At 32.7% G+C, this 26675-nt stretch overlaps 1 protein-coding gene across 1 annotated transcript in view; it reads right to left on the reverse strand.

Annotated features, from left to right (window-relative positions):
- Positions 1-837: 837 nt before the first annotated feature.
- Positions 838-26675, reverse strand: part of LOC118065250 (LIM homeobox transcription factor 1-alpha-like) — a 41738-nt gene continuing 15900 nt past the window's right edge. The window contains exons 3-4 of the mRNA XM_035080420.1: positions 5533-5631; positions 838-1218 (exon numbers count right to left, since the gene is read on the reverse strand). Coding sequence (XP_034936311.1) covers positions 959-1218; positions 5533-5631 — 359 coding nt within the window. The 3' untranslated portion in view covers positions 838-958. The remainder of the gene's footprint in view (positions 1219-5532; positions 5632-26675) is intronic.

Here is a 26675-nt window from a genome sequence, read left to right on the forward strand (position 1 = left end):
ATAAGGAATAAATTTTTTTAGTCAAGTATGCCTGATTTTTGCTTTATTTACGAGATATTACATGAAACATGTGGAGATATCGGAAAAAGTAATTTTTGAATAAAAAAAAAATTATGACGCGCCTGGTTTTCTTTTGACTAGGATTTAGTTCATTGAATTCAGCGCATTTTTCTCTATAAAATGAGTCCGGTCTCGACTTGTGCCACGAAATTTCATTTTACAAATGGACATTGAGTGGACTCTTAGTATTCAGCTTTTGTCTACTAGGTGAGAAAATTTCCTCAGATTATCTAAAGATTTTTGAGTGATGAGGTCTTGTAAAAAGTAGACTTGGAGAATTTTAATTTTAGAAAACGTCTAGTTTTTCAACGCAACAATTATAGTAAAATAGGGAAAAAACAAAAACACATAAAAAACAAGCCTATAAATTCCAAGCGATTATATCTCAAGATAATTAATTATAGGATCTGTATCTAAGTGCAGTAGTAGAACATAAAAATGTGAATAACATTTCTATTTGATATATTTCGCTAATAAAACATCTATTTTCAAGGTAAGTGGTAATCCGTATTTATTACGTTTTCTCCGTTTGAAGGTAGCAAACAGTTCTATTGAATTCCATCAAATCCTCCAAGAAAGTCTTCATTATCTACTGAATTGATACAATACTCATATATATATATATATATATATATTTGCAGCTCTATCACAATAAAATACATCTAATTCAGTTTTATTATACATGTAGGTCGTTTATTGCAGAATCTTTCTAAAGAGTATTTACAATAAAAAAAGTTAATTTAAAAACAATGATGAATATTGTGTACCGACTGAAAAATTAAATTTTATAATAGACAAGATGTTTTATTATAAAGTACTCATTTACAAATATATGTATGTGAAAGAAAACTGATAAACTAAATATATCCACGTCAGAATAACAAGATAAATACTGATATTATAAATGATCGTTACTAAAATAACTATTCTGCATCATGAAAAGCTTATCGATCGGATTGTTGACAGTGTGATGAGAGTTTTGAGCGATTACTGACAATTCGTTTGATGATCCAATATGACCAGAGTGAACAGAAGCTTGCGGAATATTTTCTGTACCCGTAGGATTTTCATTCTCACCCATCTCGAAAGCAACTTCAGTACCATCCAACGATATATCACTACTACAAAAACTATCACCGGAATTCACTGGATAAGTATCTGAAACAAAAGTTATGGATATTATTATTTTTCTGTATGTGTAAATGTCACAATGAATTTTTTTAAAATTTATTAATAATTGAAAACACTCGCTTATATTCATTAAAAATTCTGTGGGAGAACAAAATTGCTGTCTCAACAAGAACGTAATATGAAAACCACTACTCATTATTTTCTAATATCACCATAACTACGTATTATTATTTGTCAATCAATTATTAAACCATCAATTTGTTAACTTCCCATTAGGGTGGTATTGAAATTCGGTCGATTGGTGAAATTCGAATTTTCATTATATCGCCACGTTCCATGATATTTGCAAGCATACTAACATATTTTTAGAATGTGGGTAGGTAAGTACGTATGACATCCTCTGGCTTATTACATGTGATAATCTATTTGAGTAATCTATACAATTAGGTCATTTTTAAAAATTTTATAAAATGTCATATACCATAAACTGAAAATGTATTTTTAATTTACGGTTCATGACATTTAACAAAGTAGTAAGGAAAAAAAAAAAGAGATCTGTTATCTAAACTATAAATACATGAATACCAGTATTATATGATGATAGGTCGATCCTCAAGACGTTTAGTGCGAATTAGCAAAGTTACAATAATTAAATAAAATACCCCCGCCCCCCCTAGAACATCAAACATATGCAAACCATGTACTTGACATCAAAAAACATAATAATTCATCAAACTAGTAAATTAAACATTAATAAAAACAATTAAACTCGCGTATCTAGGACCGTAATCTATTCGCGACCTTGAACGAGTTGGGTGCAACCGGAACCCCCAAAAAATCCACCACTGAGTGCAACTTGAGTAGAGGGCGGCTGTGTATAACACAAGCCTGAGCTAAAGCTATGTTGCTGTGTACTACACAAGCAATTCACAAAAACTAGTAGATAAGGCGAGGATGGTATGGCACCAGAACTCACCTTTTACAAGTACATGTCAAAAAAGTATGTCTGACCAAGAATCAGAAGATGATTCAGCCACACCCCAGATTCAAATTTATTCATTTCAGACCATACAAATGAATACAAATGAATACAAAAAAATTAATATAATGTTTCTTTTCTACATAAATAAAATACACGGTGCTACAAACTATTTAATGTTTTTGGGTTTAGAATGTGGAAAAACTTCGTAAGGCAATTTTTTACACAGTGTCGTATTACGAGAAGATAATTGAAATTACACTTAAGAAGTAATATTATTGATTTACTATCACTGACTCATAATCAACTCTCGTCTTTGCCATACATAAATCTTTTTCGTTATTCTAATTAAAAGTAGTTATACATTTATTAAACCAGATGAATTTGAAAATCAAATCGATTTTGCATTTGGAGATAACTGTAAGTTTCATTGTAAAATTACAGGATGTAAAAATATTGCAATTATATGTCTTCTCTATTTCAATACAAATCTGGAAAAGGACAACAATTTTTTTAGATCGATTTCGATCTAAAAAAACCTTCATTGACATACATATAAATACATTTGTAGGTATGTAAATAAAGGTATATTTCATCATTTTTTATGTTGTTCTTAACGTATAAAGTCGTTTTGGAGAATTTCGATTAGAAATATGTGAATGTTAAAAATCACATTTATAGGGTGTTAACTATGGTGGTGATTTTGACCTCTTTAAAACGTTTTACTATCGAAAAAAAATACGTATTCCATTATTTCCGATATAGATGATTATGTAGAAGTCTCAGCTAAATTGACGGTGACTACCTCTCGAGGTTTTCTTTTAAGTAAAAAAGGTGAATCGTAATTCATTCATCCATTACGAAAGATATTATTTTGTTCATTGAAGTACTGACGGTGACCACCTCACGAGGTTTTCCCGTTAGTAATTTACGTTTTTTTGATGATAAGTGCAACAAAAAGTTGTGAAAAATCGTTCTATAATACGGTATTCTACTTTACTATCCAAAAGCTTTGAATATCTTTTTATGTAGATAATTGTGTAGCAAGTATTGACACATATAAGCAGCGAGAGCAGTTCCGAAATGAAGTTATAAAATAAATGGTTGCTGCAGGTTTTGAACTAAAAGGGTGGAAATATACACGTTTTAAAGGACTCGCATCCAAAGATTTTATTGCAGACTATAGTAAATTTAGATTGGGATACAAAAGTTACTCCACAAATCATAAGCAATTCATTGAATGGCACGAGCAATTAGAGTTTTTTCAAGACCGTAAAATATCTTGGTAGATATTTAGAAGTTTTGATGAAGAGCCAAAATTATCATTAAATGTATTTGTTGATGTGAGCCAAGTGGCCTACGCAGCGGTAATCCATGCAAGGTTTCAGTCATCTAGGGGCGTAAGTGTTCACTTGGTTTCATTGTTCTTGCGGATGTTATATTATACCAGATTTAATAAATTCCAGAGACCTTGCATCAAGAGGTTCCATTTTCAAGCAGTTGATAGAGTCAAAATGGGGAGAGGGCACTAAGAGGCTCCAAAATTCTCCTGAGAAATCATGTACAACAGATTATTTAGTAAATAAAAAATAAGTATGCAGTGAATGAAAGAAATCTGCAACAAAGATAAAAATCTCATCAAAGCAGCAAAATTAAAATCTGATAGTGACTAATATGAGTAGTCCAATTTTCACAATACAGTACTGGTATCTCTGATATTTCTCACAATATACTAAGATTATACGTTTTGTAGAGCAGATAAGACATCTACAATAGAAAAATTGTATCAAATCGAGAAAGAAAAGAAGGGAGAATTGTCAGTGAGAGAGTTTTCCGATGAAAAAATGACAGTGATGCATCTAGTACAAAGAAAATCATTTAAAAATAACTGTGACCCCAAAATTTATCATTTAAATACTATTACTAATAGAAATGGAATGATTAGACTAAAGTCTTAATTTTTAATCGTAAAGATAATGATTATTTTCAACGACCATCAGTTCTAGATTTAGAGCATCTATTAGTTCAGTGTTTAATACAATTTTATCACATTAAATGCTTGGGGTACAGACAGTTTTAAATCCATTTAGAGAAAAATTTTGGATTCTTACGTGGAAAAAAACAATACAAAAGATGATCAAGCAATGTGTTGCATGCAAAAGGTTCAGTTTCATGCTTGTAGAAGAAGCTTCTACAACTATACCAGAAAACAGAATACAAGACACCGTAGCTTTTGAAGTCATTGATATAGTTTTTGCTAAACCTTTGTATCTGATAGACGGACGAAAGACTTTACGACACATTATTGCGAGAAGAGATAGTCCCTCTATAATTTACTATGATAATGATATATACTTGTCGAAAGCAAAAATTTATGAAAAAAATCAATTGCAACGAGATAAAAAAATGTAGCAATTCGAAAAAATCGATTGGCCATTTCGACCTGCGATGTTTTTGTAAGAAGATAAAAGAAGTGGAATGCCTAATCTTAATCTTATTGATGACATTGACTTAAGAAAAAAACTAAAGTATAGTCATAACTTAATAGTACATATACGACGTCGGTTTTGAATTGAGTATCTTGTTTAACTGTTCGGGAGACGTATGAAGAAGACTGACTATGTAACAATTCGAGTAGGAGATATTGTTCTCGTAAGTAATGATCAGCAAAAATGCCTAGACCGGCCATTAGCGAAAATAGTAAAAGAAATGACTGGTGAAGATGGAAACATACGTGTAGTTTGCTTGAAAACTGCGGCAGAACAGCTGGTACTACCAGTACAGCAGATATTATCTTTGGAAATAAATTTTCTAGAAAGGGCCAACGTTGTTCGTGAACGTAAGAAGAAAAGCACTTAATATTCTCTGTTTTTAAGTGAAGATAAACAAAATGATAAAAAAGTTAAAACAGAACTTTATATTCAGTCAGGTAGTCTTGTAAAAGCACCTAATAAATTAGGGTTTCTTGCATTTAAACAATCATAAAGAAAGTCGTGATATTAGTTCAAGTTTATGATATTCCATCTGAAAGTTTAATTTTCACGACGAATGTCTTGCTTTTTTTCTTTTTCTAAATTTAATTGTTTTGAAAAAAAAAAAGATCTAAATATTTACTTTGTTCTATTGTTTTGCAGTCTATGTACTAATTACTTTATAGTATTTTGCCGAAGTTCATCATTACTGAAAAATATTTTGAGTTTTCCAACTAAAGGTTGAAAGATATATGACAACAGAGCGCGTCTTTACATACATGTAATCTTTCAGTAGTGTTAGTATTCTTATATATGGTGGATAGTCATCATCTATGTAAACGGTGTGAGTTAAATAAGAGTAAAATACAACGAATCCAAAATTTTTCTTACCATCAGGTGAATATGGATTATTGGGATTTAATGGTCGAGAGCCCGTTGAAAAGCCAGAAGACTCTCCATCTCTTCCAGACAATCCATTCAAATAATGACCTATAATGGGCATAAATGCAATTATAGTTAACCACGCTTTTCTTGACAACGTTAAAAATCATTAAACGCCAATTATTTAAATCTAACAATAAGAACCAACAAATTTTTGAAATGAATTCTTTTCTTATGTTTTTTTTTTCAAATTTAGTACGTTTTAATACACATTCATCATAACAATCAATAACTTTGCGTGACTGTAATTTATCAGTTAGCTTCAATATTGTTAACATAATAGAAATTTTATGCTTTTATAAAATTCTAAGTAAAAAATTATCTCATAATTTGTATAGAGACACAGTAGTGCTTCGTCGTGATATAAAAGCAAGATAGAGGCGATTTGTTTGGCGCATGAGACACTCTCTTCTTATCCTGGTGATATGAAGAGGTCTTGTTTGTGCCTTTATAGACGTTTTAACCTCAAGCAATCTATTTACTAATTACAAATTATCGCAATGATGTGGGTCATTTTCTTGTCGATTTACTGAAATCTTCTAATGATGATTGTAGGTGGCACCTAGAAAACTGATTTTTTAATCTCTCTGTATTAGTTCTTGTCTTGAAATCTTTATTTCTAAACTAAACTTGTTTCTCTGCTAAATGTATCAGCCCTCACACAGTCTGAATCAAGTGATTCACTATTGAGTGTAATATCATACTGTATTTTTCGATATGTTTTCTAATCGAAACTCCGTTTACGATTTTAAACAGATTTATATTACAATATGAGTTATAAAGAGGATTTCTAACTTATAATTGGATTAAAAAAATCGATAATGCTGAATAGACTAAAAAAAAAAAGTGGAAACTGAAGGAACAGTGAAAAAGATAAGAAGTAAAGAAGAAAAGAATACAAATAAAAGGCAGTCTAAACTTTACTCAGAAGATTTATATGATAAACGGCTCCTAGAAAGCAATGATCTATGAGAAATGAGAAATAGAGGATAAAATCGTCTACTATTGTAATACTCAATGTGGCTCTAAGATATAAAACTGCCATCCGTATGGATACCAAAGTATTTGCAGCCAACTTTGTTTTCTATTTTTTTTTCTTATCTCTCAGAACTCATGACATTTCGGTAGAAATTATTATAAATTTTACTGCTATGAACAAAAATTGTTCGTTTGTACTTACTTCGCACGGTAACTCACGTTTTTCTAGTGAAAGGTAAAATGTTCCGTTGGGTAGACTTTTATGTTGTGGCTAGTACGTGTTTTTGATTGTTCATAAAAAATGAATGTATTGGAAACTGTTGAGAAAATCTCAACTTGTGAATTAACCTAACCGTTTAAGGATAGGGATGATTGTGCCGGAACAGAGCAAACGGAAGTCAGGTTTTATAAAAAATAAAGTATCTTTATTTCAAGCACTAACAGGTACACTAAGTATACTGACAAATTTGAGTTGTTAACTAGGAAGACTGAATGTCGCTCAAAATCACTGAATGTCTAATTTTAATTCTTGAATCTGAATTGAATGTCCAAAAAACTACTCAACTTGGTGTGTTCGGTATTATTGACCTCCCACACGAGCTCAGCACGCTTCTCAAGTTGAGCAAGAATGTGATTGTGCACGTGGCGTTAGCCTATCAATGCAATGCAAAATGAATCTTGATGAAATGTCTTGAATTACACTGAAAATTCTTGAAATATTTCTTGATTCTAGTTTTAGAATGAAACTTGAATGGCTCTGATGATTTTCAATAGCACTCGTACTGATGATTGACTCAAACTTGTAAGATTTCTGAAGAATGAATGAGAATGGCGTGTACACGTGAACGAGAACAGTGAAAGAAAGGCGACAGGATCTTCATTAGTCAAAAAGGACACAGAAAATAAGTCAAATGAGTGACTAGATTAAGAATTATTGATTATTTGGTCGATTGGTTATCGACCCAGTCTCAATATGGCCGCCGAAGTTCCTATCAGCTGGCAAATTCAAACTGAGAATTAATTAATTCTCAACAGAAACAAACAAAATTTTATGTTTAGTAACATTTTTTTAATAAAAGAAAAAAATTCGCATTGAAATAACTCGCATAGATCTTGTAAACTTTCCATAAAGAAGTTATTGAAATTGGGTCGGTTGGTGAAATTCGAATTTCCATCATATCTCGAAATTTCAAGATATTTGCAAGCATCAAGCTAATTTTCAGAAAAATCTATAATAGATTTTATACGTATGTGTACGCATGTATTTATGTATGTACGTATTCCAACATTTTTTTTTTTTACTTTCGATATCTCAAGAACGGATTGAAATATGAATTTCAGCTAAAATTTATTCGAAGGATATTGTTATGGAAAAAATCTGAAAAAACATTGAACAAATTCGATGAGCTGTTTTTTTTCTTTTTTTTTATAAGAGAAAAACTAAGAACGAATAACTAAAAATACGCCGCGACAACGTCAGCGATAAATTCAGTGTTTGAATTTTTTGTGTGTGTTGATGTATGAAACTCTACTAAGTGTCTTTGTAATAGATCAATAAAATAACCAAGGCAAGAAAAGATGTCAGTCGTCAAGCAGATCTCGTAACGTTGAGTTTGACTGTGTTCCTTGAGCTTGCAAACATTTATGGTTGACTTTACTCTGTATAACCATTAAAACATCGTACAATTCTTTTAACCAGTGTATATTTGTCTTCAACATTTGAAATACTGTGTAACGAGGCGAGTGAGTCGATTGTCACTCAGCCCTTTAGCGGGTCGATACGTTATCGACCTGTCGATTAATAGTTGACCTAATTTACCAATTAGTAGTCAAGTTAGTTTATTTTTGACGGCGCTATAATCACCACGTGGTCAGTTGGCTAAATTATTTCCGGAAGAACGCCATTGTGGTAATAGACTCTAACGAGAACACAACGTGTTTGTTGCTGTTGTCTCTTCGGAAAAGAAATTCCACAATCACCTTTCCTCTGACGTTGCGGAGTGTGGATGTCTCGACGAGTGTACAAACCCCGGTGGACCAGGGGGCTGGGTTATCTAGAAGAAGAGAAGCTTCAGTAAGCCTGAACATCTTCATACTTTCTTCTGTCTCTTTCCTTCTGCTATTTTCCCTAGTGTGTGTGAGTGCGAGAGAGAGAGAGTGAGTATAGCCTGGTACCAGTGCATGCGTTGCGGACCTTCCGTCCTTTTTCCGCTTGGAGGAATTTACTTTGTTTTGGAAATCAAAGGCGTCGAGAACGTTTTCGCAAATAATAGTCTAATCTCCATTAATTGTAGGACTATTATTATTGTTATTATTATTGTCGGTATTGAGATTTATTTTGAATACCAAAGTTTCTTTGAGATTAATACAAATTGTTATCGAATTATTATTTTCGAGCTGATTCAATTGTTCTTTTCGAGATCTTATAAATCAATGCGTTTCTTCATTCGATTAATAAAATCTTACTGGTTTTACGTTTATAAAATTAAAGTTTTGGAATAATTATCACACTGCTTGCAAATAAAATTAATTATTGAATAAAACTTTTGTGGAAAGTTTATTTGTGTTCGTGCGAGACCTTTTTTCGCGATTTTCAGGTGTATCAGAGCTAGCCAGCTTTTTCAGGTTTCTCGTTTTGAGGCCAAAAAACGAGTGGCGTCCACAGGTAGGATTAATCATTGGTAAATTTTTGTTAGGTAAATTGGCACCTACACGGTCAGGGATTGAGGTAACTTGCCCTGATCGCGGTAGCGTTGCAATTGAGTAATCTCAATTCATTAATCGTAACTTTATATTGTATTATTATATCAGCTTCAATAAATAATTGGCATTAATCAATCGAAATTCTTAAAGTGAATAATCGATCATTTCTCATTCTTAAATACCTATTCGATTGTTGTATTAGTATCGTTCATACATGTTCATCAACAATCTGATAATTATTCCCGTTCTGATGTCCTTATAATTACATTCACCTCTCTTGATCATCATTAAATAAGCATGATCTCTACTCTCTAAAGAAAGGAAGGAGATCATTCACTCTGCTCTACTAGAAATCAATGTATCTTATTACGAAAAAGTAACAATAACTATAATAAATATAATAATCATTCATGAATTCTCCCATCTTTTTTCTCATCCTATTATGCATTCTCTCACACTCTTTTGCATTCGTAATCTTATCTGTTCTCTTGTATCCTCTCTTACACATTTTTTCATATATTCTATCATTCATTATCTTTATCTCTCCCGCATATTCTTTAATCTATTTTCTCATCCTCTCTTGTCTTTTTTTTATACTCTCTGTATTTCATCTACTTACTTGTATTCTATCTTGTACATTATCCTATGTATCCTATCATTTATTCTTCTATCTCTACTCTTATTGTCTTTCATATGCATTCTCTCATTCATGTCGCTAATTAATTCAAATATTAATTAAAAAATAATTTAATGATCAAATAAATTCTACACAAAAAATTCTAAACTTTGAAATATCATCAATACAATGTTCAAGACACAACAAGACTTGGAATTTCAAGATATGTTCCACGACGATCTGATCTCGATCGTACTTTTTCGACAACTGACCGATGCATCAAACCTTAGGTATTTATTCAGTCAAATGTGACATAATTAGATGTCTCTTGCTTCAGGCGCGCACAAGTCCGTTTGCATGGTCATTCCCTATTTAGAAAGCTCTCCTTACGTCACGTGCTCTTTTTCAAAATTTTATTGCTTTTCGCCACATGGGTTTTCCAAAAGCAATAAAATATCTAGATGATGATTTTCTCAGCTATTCTTCTAAATCCTTTCTGTATTAACGGAATCTTAGGAAAACTTAGAGAAAAATAACTTAGGCAATAATCGTTAACTTCAATCCTCAAGGTTTATTGCTATTTATTTTTAGCTTCTTTTAAAATAGATCTTTTAAATAGTTATGTAAAATAATTAAAATACATTCAAACGTTACACCCCCCGTGTTAGACAAAAGTACGAGTGACGAAATTTGATCGAGTACGACGTTTCCTTTTTGAAATCAAGCATTTATAATAAGATTAGTAACACTCAATTCATACATGATTAGTTATTTGAAATTACTTTTTATCCGTTGGTTGACAATGATAAACGATTTTATAACTATTTTACAATGCTTTTGAAAACCTTGTGGTAGCTCGCTGGTGGCTCCTTTGTCATCCTTCTAGAAATTAGTTGAAGTTGAGTAGGCCAATTTTTGCGAAAAGATATTCACTTGACAAATACACGAGTTGTCATTTCTGTTCTTTGATTATCCATATTTGGATATAATGAAGAACTAGCTTCAGCATTTGTAACATTTTCTCCACGTTCAACGTTTATATACAACATCTTTACATTTGGCGAAGAATATTTATTTGAATTATCTTTTGCCAAATGAACCAATAAGTATGTACTCTCAGAGGTCTCCTATTAATTTCAATGACCATCCATACACGGTATGAAGTGTGTAACCATATACAGGCATTCTTGGCTATTTTTTCCAGTGATTCCTCATCCAGCATATTATAAATTGATGGCTTATTTGATATTGATCTTTTTGTTGCCTTTCCCGCAACTATTTCTAATATTGCTGCCTGTTCTTTGGTGAACACTATCAGATTCTTCATGGTTTCTAAATCTTCTGACGTGTAAATTCCGCTACTCGCCAAATGAACGGGATTTTGATATTTTCAAGTAATTTTCGATTCTGGTTTTGGACTCATCGGTGGTGCTGTTTCGACAGGTTTTGGCATGAACTTATACCATGTCTGTCCAATTCAATAAATTTGTAATAGTGGCGAATAACAATTTGTGCTACATGATTTGTGATTATATGAGTTTTGGTGATAAGAAAGAACTTAGATTGTTTCTTAATATGGGCATTCTGTTATAACAAGTTTCTGTATGCTGAATTTTCACTTCAACTGGAACACATTGTACAATATGAATAACTTCTCCAGCCAAAATTGCCATGAACCCAGGTCCTTTCATGAATCTATAGGCGAATTCATCAGGCTGGGTTGATTCAATAGCTAGGATGTTCTGTAGAATCTCCTTTTCCAGCTTACACCTATGCATCATTACATCATGATGTAATGTTGGGAGCAGACGTCTAATGTGTCTTTCAACATAAATAAATTTAGTATTAATATAAAGGAAAATGTCCATGTCATCGATTATCGTGTTGACTGCTTTAGTTGCTTCTACTTGACCGACTGAGGTTCCAATAACTAGGAAAAGTTTTGGATGCTCAGTCTTTAATAATTTGAGACCACATGAGTCTTCAGCTCCAATCACATATAATGGAAATGTAGTATCTTTCGACTGAAATGTGTAAATCGTTCCCTTTTTAGTTCCTAATTATTGAACTAATCCTCTAAATAATGTTCAATATGTAGTCATAGAACAATATCTACGTGGGAATTGATCCCAGAAAGTATGTCCTTCTTCGGGATCTACACATGCTCCCGAATTAAAATTACATTTGAAACTGGACGGCCAATAAATTTGATTAGAATCCGTTTTTACTCGGGCTATGGCCGATCGTAAACTAATACGAACAGTGCCCATTACTACTACAGAATTCCATGTACCGCATGGATCTAAGTACTGTGCACCTGAACAAGTTCAATTCTGAGTTGATAAGCCTGCTAAGGTGATGCTTCTAATTGTAGTTGTATTTAATAGTAAACCATCTATTACTGCATTGGCGATTTGAAGCGTACCATGCTTCCCTTGACATGGAATAGAGATAATCCTTGTACGCGTTATCAACAACCGAAACATGAGAATGCATTTTACAATAATGCACAGTTCTACTAATTTTATTTTCACATTGTTTTATTCCAACGTTATCATATTCGTTGAGAATTAATTGATTCTCAAGTCAACAGATACGATAAAACACAATTGCTTCGATAGCTAATTTTTGGAAGACATTTTGTGCAGAGCATGATGCTATTGGCAATTCCTGCTATGCCAGTGTATTTAAGCATGAATACATGACTACTTATCTCTTCGCTATGGCAATGAAGATTTATTATGCAGCCTCCTCTACTCTCGATAGACTTAAATCACATCTCGAGAAAGAAACTCGTAAGACAAGATCAGAGTGGCCGTATGACTAAAAACAACTCTCCAGTGATTTACCTTCAGTTACGACAACTCCTTTAGAACTTGACAAACTTGTAGAGACTGTCAAAATAAATCTTAATCTCCTTCAGGGTTTAGAGGTCCCTAGTTGATACTGGGACTACCTATTAATTTCCAAACTACTCAATCGTTTAGACTTCAAGCTCAGAGAAGCCTGGTAACTTCAGAGAATTGACTCATACATATAGTCAACTCTTAATTAACTTCTCTTGCTCATTACTTCTCAAGCGCGAGCAATTGAAGTTGAAGATTTATAAGCAGACCAGATCAACCAGCCAACTAAAGTACCATCAGGCTTATCAACGAACTCAACTCCTCAGCCAACTCAAAAGAAGCAACAGACAACTCAAGGACATCATCAGAGATCTCAACATAACCGGAAAAAGCTCAGTATTCTTGTGATCAATGTAACAGTCTTGATGACTACCTTTCAGACTGCTCTTCCTTCAAAGACTTTACAGAGTCCATGGGATACAAACTCGTGCTGACTTCTCAGCTCAGTTTCAATTGTTGCAGTCATCATTCCATATAAAAATGTCAAGCAGATCATACGTGTAATATATGCAATCAAAACAATCACACTATGATCCATCACCCCCGCACTGTAGTATAGGCTCTTCAAAGATCAGCTAGATGGAAGTCAATTGGAAGAGTGTAAAGTAGACTAACTCCTGATCCACATGAGTTTGAAGATATTAAAATAGAATCATTACTAGTCAACTCATCCAGTTCTTCATCAGCCGACTCATCAGTTGATTGTGTGGCCAACGGAGGCTTCAACTCAAACTGGTACAGTCAACTCTACAGATCATTCAGAAATTGCAGACAACTCATCGGTCAGAACTAAAAGTGTTATAGGTGACTCGATGGATCAGGTGAGAAACCTCAGACAACTCAACAAACTTCAACTTCATCAACCGCCCAGTAGTGATGTAGTGACTTGCCATTTGTACGGCCAACTCCAGATCACAACCGGTAAGTCAATCGGGTAACTCACTATCATAGTAAACTCACTGCATTCAAATCGTATCAAGTTCCGGTTCCCTCTCTAAGTGGTGGTGTGATCACTCAACCTCCAGTCAACTTTACAAAAACAGGTGATGAATCATGCTATTCTACAGATGCTAACAGAAGTAACGAATGCTTCTCTGGTGACACGACGGAAAAGATGACCTTAGCACATGAGGTTTCGGCCTCAGGAGGGTTGAGGGTCCCGGAAAAAGAGTCATTAGGTCTTGTTCGATATTCTACAGCCAAAGAAAAGAGAAAGACTCAACTTAGTCAACTTTTAGACTACTCACATGATTTTAAAAACACCAGAAACACTACAGACAAATCGTTGATACATGACAGACTTTCTTCTACACTCTGGACGGCAGAAAAGACATGCATCAGCAACTCTCCAGTACAATCAGTCAACTCAGCAGTCTTACTCACCACAGCTAATGCACTAATAGTCACAGACTACTCTTAGCTCCCAGTCAGACTCTTGATAGAGTCAGGGTCTGAACTGACTGTCATTTAATCAAGCTTGACACAGACCCGGCCATCTCAACGTACAACTCTTCTACCGACTCTCTTCAGACAATAACTCTTGACTAACGTAATGACAGGCAATTAATTCAGGAGATTAATCTGAAAGATACATGGTCGATGTTCTCCAATAAGAAAAATGCATTTTTTGCAGAACTGACTCTTTGAAGAAAAAGTCGACTTACTCAGCCTGCAGCACAGCTCATCTTTCAGGAAGTAGTACACTTAATTGACTTGCTAAAAACTCACAAATACAAACCATATCAAATCTATCAGACAAATCTCTTGGTTTTAGTTCCAAGTTACCAAGATACGAAGTATATCAGAATCAGCTGAACTCTGTGGTTCTTTTAGTTGACATGATTCATCATCAGGACCAAAGTGACTTGCGATCACTTCGATTAGAATCAACTCATCTGAGACGAATTTGTTCAAAATTTCATTGCGTACAGAAGAATCATATTCAAAACGGAACTCAACGAACATCATTTCACTTCTACTCATGTAACGAATTCTTGAGAAGATTCGCAGTAGAATTGTAGACTTTATCAGAAGTCTCTTAACCAGCTAATACTGGTGTTAGTGTCAGTCAAATCAATTGATCCAGATATTTAGAACATTCACCAGCAACACAATCAGAGTGTTAACTATTTACCAACTAACTTCAATCAGCGGGGGAGTAGTGTATCAGGCAGAGTCAATCTAACAGATTGTGCTTCTCGAAGTATGATGTTCTCCCAACTTCGAGAGCACGTACTGTGATGCAGATTTACAGTAATCGTTGCAGACAACTCTAAACAGAGAATCCGTTAACTCGTGTACGATTCAACAGCTCATCCGAAGAGCAACCCATGGGACTATACAGAACATGACAGTCAGCTTAACCTTCAAATCATTGAGAGATAATCTACAGGTTCCCCGACTGAAAAATTTGATCGGAGAAATTGCAAGTTGTCTAGAGTCAGGCAACTTCTCAGTCGGGTATTGCAGTTAACTCAATCTTAACCCCTGACGCCACAACAAAGTCAGGGAAGACAGGCTCAAATACAGGCTCATGAATCGTACTTCTGTCTGGATCAAGGTGATCTATATGCGACTTAACCACTAGTTTCACATTCTCTCAATCAGTGTCATGTCTCAACTGACACTCAAGACAGGATTCTAGTGATCAGGCTACTCTTCTGCAAACTTAGAACCATCAGCGATGCACGCAGGAACTCAAGCAGTTATTTTTCATCATCGCTGATACTTATAAAATAATTTTATGTTGTGGAACTTCAGGGAACTCTGAACCTCATGCAGTAAGGGTAATGGAATTTTGGTGGTAATCTTTCAACATAAGGTACAGATGTATCACTGTATGAAAGTGTTTGCAATGTGGCGCACAAGCACTGTACCTTTTAAGCACATGCCTTAATCGAAAATAACAGTTAAGAGAAGTGCAGATTACTCAATTCAGAAAACTTACCCTCAAGTTTATTGTGGGACATACAGATATGAATACTCAGTTTACAGAAAACTATAACTATCGGTTAAAAAGCTCCTGGAAGCTAAAAATAATAAAATACTACGTGAACAATAGCTAGAGCAAACCAAAGAGGCTATGTTTAGCCTCTAATATTTAATAAACTCTTAATTACAAACGAGTCAACGCACTAATAGACGAACAGTAACCAGTGAGCGAACGAATCACATTTATTTTTCCGACATATTTCCATAATTACTTTACAAGGTTTGTTTATTTTAGTTACATTTTAAAAAAAATTGATTTTCAATGTCTTACATATATTTTCGCGAAAAAACTAATTCATTTGATGATCTACCGTGATTCGTTTACTAGTTTCATTTTTTACTTAATTTCTTATGTTTTAAGTGAATTATGTTCCAATATTAGCGTTTCCTAACCTGAAAAAGAGCTTATTATCACGAAGCTTCTTCAATTTCTCTTTGAGTCATGTTTGAAGTAATATTCTTTGATAATTTTTAATTATAAACTCAAATAAATATTTAAGCTAAAAAATAGTTAATTTGTTTATTTTCTTATTATTTATTGAAAATTATATCTTTTTTTTTTGCTGAACTCTGATACTGAAAAAACAAGCAAAAATATTCAAAAAAAAAAACATTACCTTTTGCAATAATTTTGGACCAATTGAGAGAGAGTTTTATAGAACAGTTAAACAACAGCAGATAGAAAAAGAAAATAAAATAAAAAAAGAACAAGAATTGAGAAAAATTAAGAAAGAAACAGTTGAATTAATTTAAAAAAAAAAGCAAGAATAAGAGCAGAAAAAATCAAAATTGAAAAAAGAAAGAATAGAATTAGACGAAAAAAAGCTGAAAATAGGCTCAAAAGAAAAAGAACATAAATAACATTAACTATGAATATCAATGTAATACATATTTTTTAGTCTCTTTTCTTCTCTTTATGTGATATTGTTAATATTAATATGCATAATATTAATCGAATATTATTTTTAATTTTTTTTTTGAAAATAAAGTGCCATGTTTGTTTTGTATTGAATATATTTATATTCTATTGTAATTTGTCTTTGCAAGTGGAGCTTTCAAAGTACCCTATACTTTTATTAGTTTGGTTACCGGTAAAACTACCTTCGTACGCTAGTAAATTTGTTCGATTACTGGGATATTTGCTCTTTTTTTGGTGTTATTTTTTTGAATTTTGGTTTTTGAGGAAAAGTTTCCTCATAACTTTTTCTGTTTTCCGTGCATCTTTCTCTATAAGAAACTTTAATTTAATTTATAAATTAATTATTTATGTACTATTTGGTGACTAATCAAAAAACCAATAATCTTAATCGTTCGCTTACTGATGCGTTGACCCTAGTCAATAGGACGTTATTCAAAAGATACGCGAACGTCCGGAGTGGGCATCTACGTGTCAAGCTCATTTTCGACGTGGAGAAGCCGTTGGTGGCAAGCAGAAAAACAAAGAAGAGGAATACCCAGTGAGCTGAGCGTACTTTATTTTATTACATTGTATAAATAAAAATCAATTAAAATATTAACTCGGAGTAATTACGGAACGCCGCCGTTCGGGTACTTTGGCAACAGCGTGTCTGACAAACCGCAATTTCAGGACTCTTTGTAGACTGAATTATTATTAAATTAAGTTGAATTATTTTCGAGTCATCGTCGACATCGAGACATTACAGACTTATTATTATTTAAAAAATTAAATTCATCATTAACTGATTGCTACACAACCACAATTATGATAAATTTTATTGACCTCAAATCTATTTCATTAGCATTACAGGAAGTACATCAATCAAATATCAACCTTATTTGAAAATTAATTTTTCTTTAACGATAGAATCTGCATCGAGGCACAACAGTCAACGAAGATTGAGAACCACTCTATGTCTATCGTATCAAAGTCAATACAATGTTAATTTTACAACAAATAAGTCTGAGCACACTTTGTCTGTGCTAACACAACGAACTTCTTATTAGTAATTGTTTATAACAAATTTATATCTGTTACAAAAAACTTATCGCAACCTGTCAGCTGAATTAGTTTTCGTCACAGCTCGTGCTCACCTAATACGTTTAGAATACGAATACGATACGAATCTATTCTAGATATTTTTCCTGCACTTAACGAATTCTAGCTCTTCTCCAGAAACCCAGCCAATGACTGCGTTATTCTACCATTTTGTTAGGTCTACTGACACCGGTGGCAACGTGTTTGCAGCTGTTAACGCTCACGTGACGCTCAAGTACATGTGCTCTATTACCGGTCTGACAGTAGAATGCAGCCACTTTGGCGGACCCCACTCCTATCCACACCACAAAGTGGGGATGAATTTGTGACAGCCAGTGCGGTTTCACAGGGGGGGGGGTAGCCGCGCAGCATCGCACACGCTGTGGTTTGGCTAAAAGGCCTTGATGAGCTATTTAGCGTTTGACAGTTGTGGTATGACTCTCAGCAGGTATACCGTCAGCAGAAGCGGTGTTACCATGCTTGAGCATAAAAGTAGTCGGGCTAGCGCGTGGTGGGACTAAGTCCGACTCACGACGGCTGAACGCCGTTTCGAGCGTTCAGTGTTGCCCAGATAGGGCTAGCGCGGGAGGCCTGTCGCTGCCGCTCGCCGCGTGGGTGAATGAGTCTAAGAGAAGATGCGCACGAACGCGTTGCTGTATTTACAGATACATGTGCTCACAGCAAATAATTTTTTTGATCGAACGTAATCATACATTTTTAATTATGAATAATACGGTATACTTGATCATGGTCACGAAAAACATTGGTGCCATAGATTCAATAAACTATCAAAGAATATCTCATTATTATTTATAAAGGTTTACATATATTTTCTTTATTTCAATTGCATTGTCTTAGTGCATATTAATTATAAATCATACAGGATATTTGGATAATTGGCAACGAAAATAGTTAAATATAGTTTTATTCAACTATTACTTTCATTGGAACACAATTTTGTTCTTACTTAAACATATTTGATTAAATTTAAACTCTTTACCCATAGATGGATTTCTATTATATTTCAAGCGTTTCTTTTCCATAAGGGTTTTATAACATTCATCTACAATTCCATCGTTTTTGGAATATTTTCTACTGAAGCCAGATAAATAGTCACTAAGTGGATAATTAATATTCATGCAAAAACACGATACGATGTTGGCCGCACACTTGAGAGTTTTCCTGTTGCAGATATTTGACGGAGTGGCAGAAATATCGGCAATTCTTCCTAACGAGAGAACCTTGCGAGGTAGTTACCGTCAATTTAGCTGAGATTTCTATATGATAATCTACGTCAAAAATGATAACCACGTATTTTTTTTCTGCGGAAGAACGTTTTGAAGGGGTGGAAATCGACCCCAAAGTTGACACCCCATAAAGATGATTTTTAATGTTCACGCATTTCTAATCGAAATTTTTAAAAACGACCTTATGCATTAAACTTAACATAAAAAATGATGAAAAATACCTTTATTTAGATATTCATAAAACTTGCGGATATACATTTTTTTTTTCATTTAAAATAACAAAAAATCTCTAACTCAAAAACTATTATTTATATTTTAATGCGACCAACTTCCATCGAAAGACTATAAAAAAATACGAGAAACGTCTCTTTGCAATTTCCAAAATAACATTAATGACAGTAAACAAAATCGCAATTTCAAAATTTTTCATTGTTATTGATTATTTATTCATCGTCACAATAATCACTAAATAAAATACGTCTTAATTAGAGACTGAATAGTTTATGATTACTCAAAATATTATTTTTTTATCGTCACGTGGGCAAACATAAAGGTAATCGTATTGTTTCTGGTGAAATTAACGAATTCATATAATCAAAAACAATTGAAGATCGTAAAATATTACAACAAACATCAGAAGTGTCAGTAAACGATGTAATATCGAAAATTCAATCACATAGTTCAGACAACATATATAATTCTGATCAAAGTGGCTTTTAATTGGAAGTACATTCAGAGAGGACTCTAGCTCGAGGAGGAGATAAAAAATAAAGTGCACAGTTCAATTGGTTTCTTCGACAACTCACAGTTATATTATACAACCAACAATATCAGCTGATGGAAAACTCCTTACTCCCCTGTTTCTTGTGTTAAAAGGACCAACTGGGAAACTAGGTCTACGAGTCCAAGCATCACATTTTAGACAAATAATGTACACGTAAAAATATCGAAATCTGAAAAACTCACTTCAGGTAAAAAATTCAATTCAAATATTTTATTATATGGTATATTTTGAACGTTCATTTACTAATTTTTTACTTTACTTTTGATTGATTCGTGGACTGGACATTGTTCTGAAGCTGTCACGTCGGCCAAACCACTGGATGGAAAAATTGAGATAAATATTATTCCTAAACGGACTACGGGACAAATTCAACCATTGAATGTTTTTGGGTTGAGAATATGGATAAACTTCGTCAATCATTTTTCAGACAGTGTCCTATTGCAAAGAGATGTTTTTAATTTACACTCAAGAAATAATATTATTAAATTACAATCACTGACTCGTAATCAACTCTCGTCTCCGCGATACATGAATCTTTTTCGTTATTTATAGTTAAAAATCCAGTCGATTTTGCCTTCGGAGATAACTGTAAGGCTCATTGTGAAAAGAGGGAATGTTGTTATTTCAAAAATTGCAAAGACACGTATCTCGTATTTTTTATAGTCTTTCGATGGAAGTTAGTCTCATTAAAACATAAATAATAGTTTTTGAGTTAGAGATTTTTTGTTATTTTGAATGAAAAAAAAAATGTATATCCGCAAGTTTTATGAATATCTAAATAAAGGTATTTTTCATCATTTTTTATGTTAAGTTTAATGCATAAGGTCGTTTTTAAAAATTTCGATTAGAAATGCGTGAACATTAAAAATCACCTTTATGGGGTGTCAACTTTGGGGTCGATTTTCACCTCTTCAAAACGTTCTTCCGCAGAAAAAAAATACGTGGTTAATCATTTTTGACGTAGATTATTATATAGAAACCTTAGCTAAATCGACGGTGATCACCTCGTGAGGTTTCCTTGTTAGCTAAGGAAAATACTGTCACCGGTCGCCATGTTACCTGTGTAGACGCCTATGGTATAAGCCGGGATATACTGAAAAGCTTTTATAATTTGCAGTGCATTCATGACAGGTTTTGCAGTTAATATCGCCGCAATTCAAATTTTCCTTCTCCTTTAGAACAGCCGTAGATGTAATGTACATCAATGAACTATTTTTTAGGCAATCACGGTAATAATAAGCAGTGGACATTAAATAGTAGCCTGTTAACGCGCACGCCAGAGCAGAGTGATATGATCAAACGATGTCTACAATTAACGGGTTAGTTAATGGCGGCTTATCAGACACGTCATCGATATTTAGCATTTTTTTTTACACACAACCGTTTCTGATAGGCGTTTTTGCATAAAGCCCCGTGTATAAATCCGTTAGGCATTATGTGTAATAGCCCGTAAATTGCTATTTACCGACTTGATTGATGATGAGCCTTCGTATCACGGAATACCATGTTGTGATGTCAATCAGGTATTCGCATGTTGTTTTGATGCCGATAATAACGACTTATGGTACGACGGTATCGACGACGATATGGTACGACTTTATGAAAAATATAGTTATCTAGTAAAATCCACAATAATTCACCGAGCTGAATCAATTTTAAGTACATTCTTATATTCAGCATAAATAATACAATCTATAGTTGAGGCTAAAGCGATGAGTTTTCGACAGTGATAAATTATCAGCAGCGATCATAACGATTGCAATTGTTTTTTACTGACCGCCATTACCGATAAATTACTGACAGCTATAATATCGATTTTTTTACCGACTTTGTTTATAATCTAATTATCAGCAAAAAAATCACTGTAGAAAAAAAATGGCGGTGGTGTGTCTCAAGAATGTTAGATAATGGGAGAGGTTTTAAAGTAAAAACAATTACTCCTTCAAGTTAATTTTTTTTTTATCAACAAAAAATTATAATATGTACTTTTTTTTTCTATAAAAAAAAAATAATCCCTTAAATGATGGTTCTCAAGTAGCATTAATTTACCTGTAAGAATCAAAATTATTGTCTTTGATAACTTTTTTCATATAAGAAAAACAAATTATAAAACAAGACTTACAGTATCATAACCATCATCATAGTCAGTGGAATCATCATCATAATTATCGTCATCAATTGTTGGAGGTGAAGGAGGTAGAAATTCTACTTCACTATCACTGTCTTCAACAGGTGATGATTTCCTGGCTTGGAGGCGGTGGCACAACGGAGATGTCTCCTCCTATCCGGAACTATATGACATTACCGGGGAACGTTAGGCAGGTAGCCGTCACGTACCAAGTGTGAGAGTAGCACATTCTATCCCTCCCGTCTCTTCCCAATGATCTTTAAGTGCCATTAGAATAATCATTTCTAGGAGGGTGATCGGTAGCTCGAACCAGGCCTCCGGGAAAATAAAAGTGCACATTATTTTCTAAAAAGTAATAACGATTATGATAGATTTTTTGAAATGAAAAAAAAAAGAAAATTTCCCTACTTGATAAATTATCATGTAACAATTCATGAAATTCACAATTAAACTCAATGAATAATCATATTAATGTATGAAAATTAAAAAAAAGACAGACTTTTAATACTTGAATAAAGAAAAAGTCACTACTTACTTAGTATGGTTTGATCGGTTTCACTGTCGGAAATGAACTAAATATTTTTTCCTATGCATCATACACCATGGCTAAATGTTTATATTGGTGAAAAATCATTAAACGACATTGATTTAAATATATATAGAGAGGCCTTTATAACATCACTCAGCATCAAATTACAGATAGAGAAAAGAATTCGACAAGAAGAAAAAATTCTCACTAAAAAAATTTATAAATGACATTTTTTTTTCTTTTTTAATGATTAAAATAGTTTGTTAACGATCTCTCTACCATGGATAAATAATTTTAAAGACACATATTTTTTCGATTGGATTTTTAATTAAACGTGTTTTCTTTGTCGCACCTTTATACTCTCATTCTCTGTTACTTATTAAAGTAAGACATAATATATATTATGAATAATCGATTGAAATATTCATTTACTGTATGAGTAATCATAGCTGAACGTATTTTAAATGTAAAAAAATTATTGAAACGAAAAATTAGTATCTGTTTTTATTCTATATTTTCTGAACTACGTTTTGTAATTCTTCACGTTTAAATGGCTTCTTTAACAATAATAATGAGATTTTTATCTTGAGAAAGAATTTTTATTCAAGAAATAAAGATTACACATTTTATTTTATGTATTCGAATGAATGTTTTTTTTCTTTTTTACAATGGACACAATTAATTCCCAACATTCTTGTACGATCTAATGGCATGTAATGTTTGTAACATTTACGATGCAATAAGATATCTCTATGGAGTTGTAAATGTTCCGGTAATTTATCCCAAATATCGTCGATATATTCTGGAACAATCTTCAAGAAAAAATACTTTGGAAGACAAGCAATATCTTCACTTAAAATTTTTGTTATATTTTTAAAAAACAATACAATTTAAATGACTTTTTAAATAGGGTTTTTTCAATGGAATTCACCATATACTATTCTTTTAGAATTTTTACATTCTTTTTTGCACATTGTTTATTTTCTCCATTATGCACTCCACAATCTTCTGGATGATTCATATTCAGAGCATGAAGCGAAGGACATTTAAGCTCATTTAGCATGTTTTTCAGGTAAATTCAAAAAATTCATTGGGATACTTATTTCTTCTAGGGACACACCTTACTCGCTAGCTAATTCAAGAGAGTAGGATAACTGTGTAATGAAGTTCGTTGTGGTGTCATCGGGAAAATAAATCATGCTACTATTAATGGGCAATATCATGTGAAACTCGTCTTTTTGTAACAACATTTTTATTTTTGCTGTTTAGATTTTTGACCAACTTTCATCAAGTTTTCTGCATAGAAAATACTGTCGATATCTTGATAATTAAGATCTTGAAGAATGTAACCGGGCGGTTAACGGAACGTTGATATGCGAATAATTTTAAAAATTTCTTCGCTCCTACCGTTTGTATAACCTTCCGCGAGAGCTGTTTTTTCTTTACTGATGGAAACGAGATCGCTAATACTATATTTAGGCTTTTTGGATGGTTTCTTACAGAACTTATCATTCTCATATCTATCCTTCATGTTCAGAAAAGCTGTTCACTAATCGTTAAAATCAATTTCAACAGGTCTAAGTTTTATAGCACTATGTTCAGTATTATTTTAAGAGGTTTTGTAAAACGTCGATGTATCGTTTTGTATGTGAGTATGTAAAATAACGCAACATAATACAATAATGCCATCACTGGAACGAAAATTTATTTTCACACGGCCGTTTTGAAACTCCTGAACCTATTCGAGATTTATTGCTACGAGCGCTCAAAAAAGGACCATGATTAGGACGACTACTACTGTGATTACTTTCCTACATATTTTCTTTTTCACAATGTTTTATCACATATTCTACTATTGATCGAGGACGGCCTACGATATTCGCTATTTTTTATTAAGATTGTACGAGTTTCGACACGTTCGTGTTTTGTTTATTATCTGATTCGTAGAAATCTATGATGCACGAATACTTCTACGATCTGAATTCTTGAACTTCGTAAAAGTTTAAGTATTGTGATCCAATCATAATTATTCTTTTTTTTTGATACATATGAATAAGAACTATCAAGATTAGTGTTAAATAATGATAATAGTAAATTTAGATTTTCTCTGTGAATATTTGATTATTTTACCTTTAAGTAATTGATTGCTGACTGTACGAATACTTTTGCGGCTTACTGTACGTTTACGATGTACATAAACGTAGTGCTTCGGGTCCTCTGGAAAAATACACGTACTTAAGCGACCATTTCCAGGTGTTGACTGTTTCAAGTCTAGTAATAAGTAACATTGCTTTACTCACGAAGCACTCATTGGAATGCAGGCACAATTCTTGAGCACTGATCTCGACGGCCATAACCGATACAATGTGCGATGTATTATAGATAAGCGTCAGTTGTCATTATTCCCTCTTATATTTTAAGTTACATTTTTATATTTAATTATTTCATGTATATTGTGAATATTTTATGATATATTATAGATTATAGATCATATAATAAAATATTTGAATTGAATTTTTTACGTGAAGTGAGTTTTTCAGATTTCGATATTTTTACGTGTACATTATTTGTCTAAAATGTGATGCTTGGACTCGTAGACCTAGTTTTCCAGTTGGTCCTTTTAACACAAGAAACAGGGGAGTAAGGAGTTTTCCATCAGCTGATATTGTTGGTTGTATAATATAACTGTGAGTTGTCGAAGAAACCGATTACATCGTTAACTGACACTTCTGATGTTTGTTGTAACATTTTACGATCTTTAATTGTTTTTGATGATATGAATTCGTTTATTTTACCAGAAACAATACGATTAGCTCTTTTGAATGATGGTATCCACGTTGAAGATACTTGAAAACGGAGATCATCAAATTGTAAATTTTTCCTTGCTAATAATGCCCATTTTTTAGAATCGGGATAATGGACTATCATCCCAGTATCGATAGCAGTTTCACAATTTGACTAGGTATATTTGCAAATTTGAGCTATTTTTTCTCTGTATCTTCCACCTTCGTTCAATTGATGTGCCCAGCGTTTTAATTGTCGAGGAGACTGTACTTTTTTAAATTCTTGCTTAACACTATCTACACTTATATTTTTTTTCAGACACTTTTGGTTCATAGATTACAGATGCATATTCATCGTCTTCTATAATTTCTGATTCCCAATCCTTATATGGTTCTTCAAAGTGTAATAAATTCTCCTCCATTATTTCGATATAAGTATACTCATTCATTGCATTCAATAATATTTGTTCGAAGTAATTCTTCAATTGTTTGATAAAAGATAATAATATTCCTATCTCGAGCACACGATTTTATACACATATAAAATAATGACTATTAACTAAAATTAAAATGAATGCCAGACGCAAAAATATCCATTCACTGCAGTATTGAAGATAAATGCAAAAAAATAATGTTACAATTCTTTTAATGATTGAAATATGTCACATTAGTTCAAAATGCTAGCATTGAATAATTCGTATATGAAAATTGCAGAAATCATTTTCCTCAAAAATAGTTTATCAATGACTGTGATAGAAATTATATCTATGTTTAATCACATGACAATAACAAAAAATAATATTTTACATAAACTATACAGTCTCTAATTACGACGTATTTTATTCAGTGGTTATTGTGACGATGAATAATTAATCAATAACAATGAAAAATTTTGAAATTTCGATTTTGTTTACTGCCGTTAATGTTATTTTAAAAGTTGCAAAAACACTTATCTCGTATTTTTTCATACTCTTTTGATGAAAATTGGTTTCATCGAAAAATAATTTTCAGTTTTCGAGTTATAGATTTTTTGTTATTTTTAATAAAAGAAAATTTCTGCAAGTTTTATAAGTATGTAAATAAAGGTATTTTTTATCATTTTTTATGTTGATTCTAATGTATAAGGTCGTTTTGGGAAATTTTGATTAGAAATATGTAAGAATTCAAACTTTCTTTTTTAGGGTATCAACTTTAGAGATGATTTTTAGCCCTTCAAAATGTTTTTCTGCCGAAAAAAAAACGTGGTTTATCCTTTTTGATGTAGATTATCATATAGGAACCTCAGCTAAATCAACGGTGAGGTTCTCTTGTAAGTACGACACTGTACGCCTGCTCTAATAAGTGACTTGCTCGAAAAAAAATAATTATCACGCTGTTACTTTACAAATATTAAAAAGTATCGTCACTAAAATTTTTTTCTTCAATAAAATG

This window comes from Chelonus insularis, unplaced genomic scaffold, assembly GCF_013357705.1.
Source record: "Chelonus insularis isolate UGA/USDA-ARS -01 unplaced genomic scaffold, ASM1335770v1 contig_27_pilon, whole genome shotgun sequence".
Taxonomy (NCBI): Eukaryota; Metazoa; Arthropoda; class Insecta; order Hymenoptera; family Braconidae; genus Chelonus; species Chelonus insularis.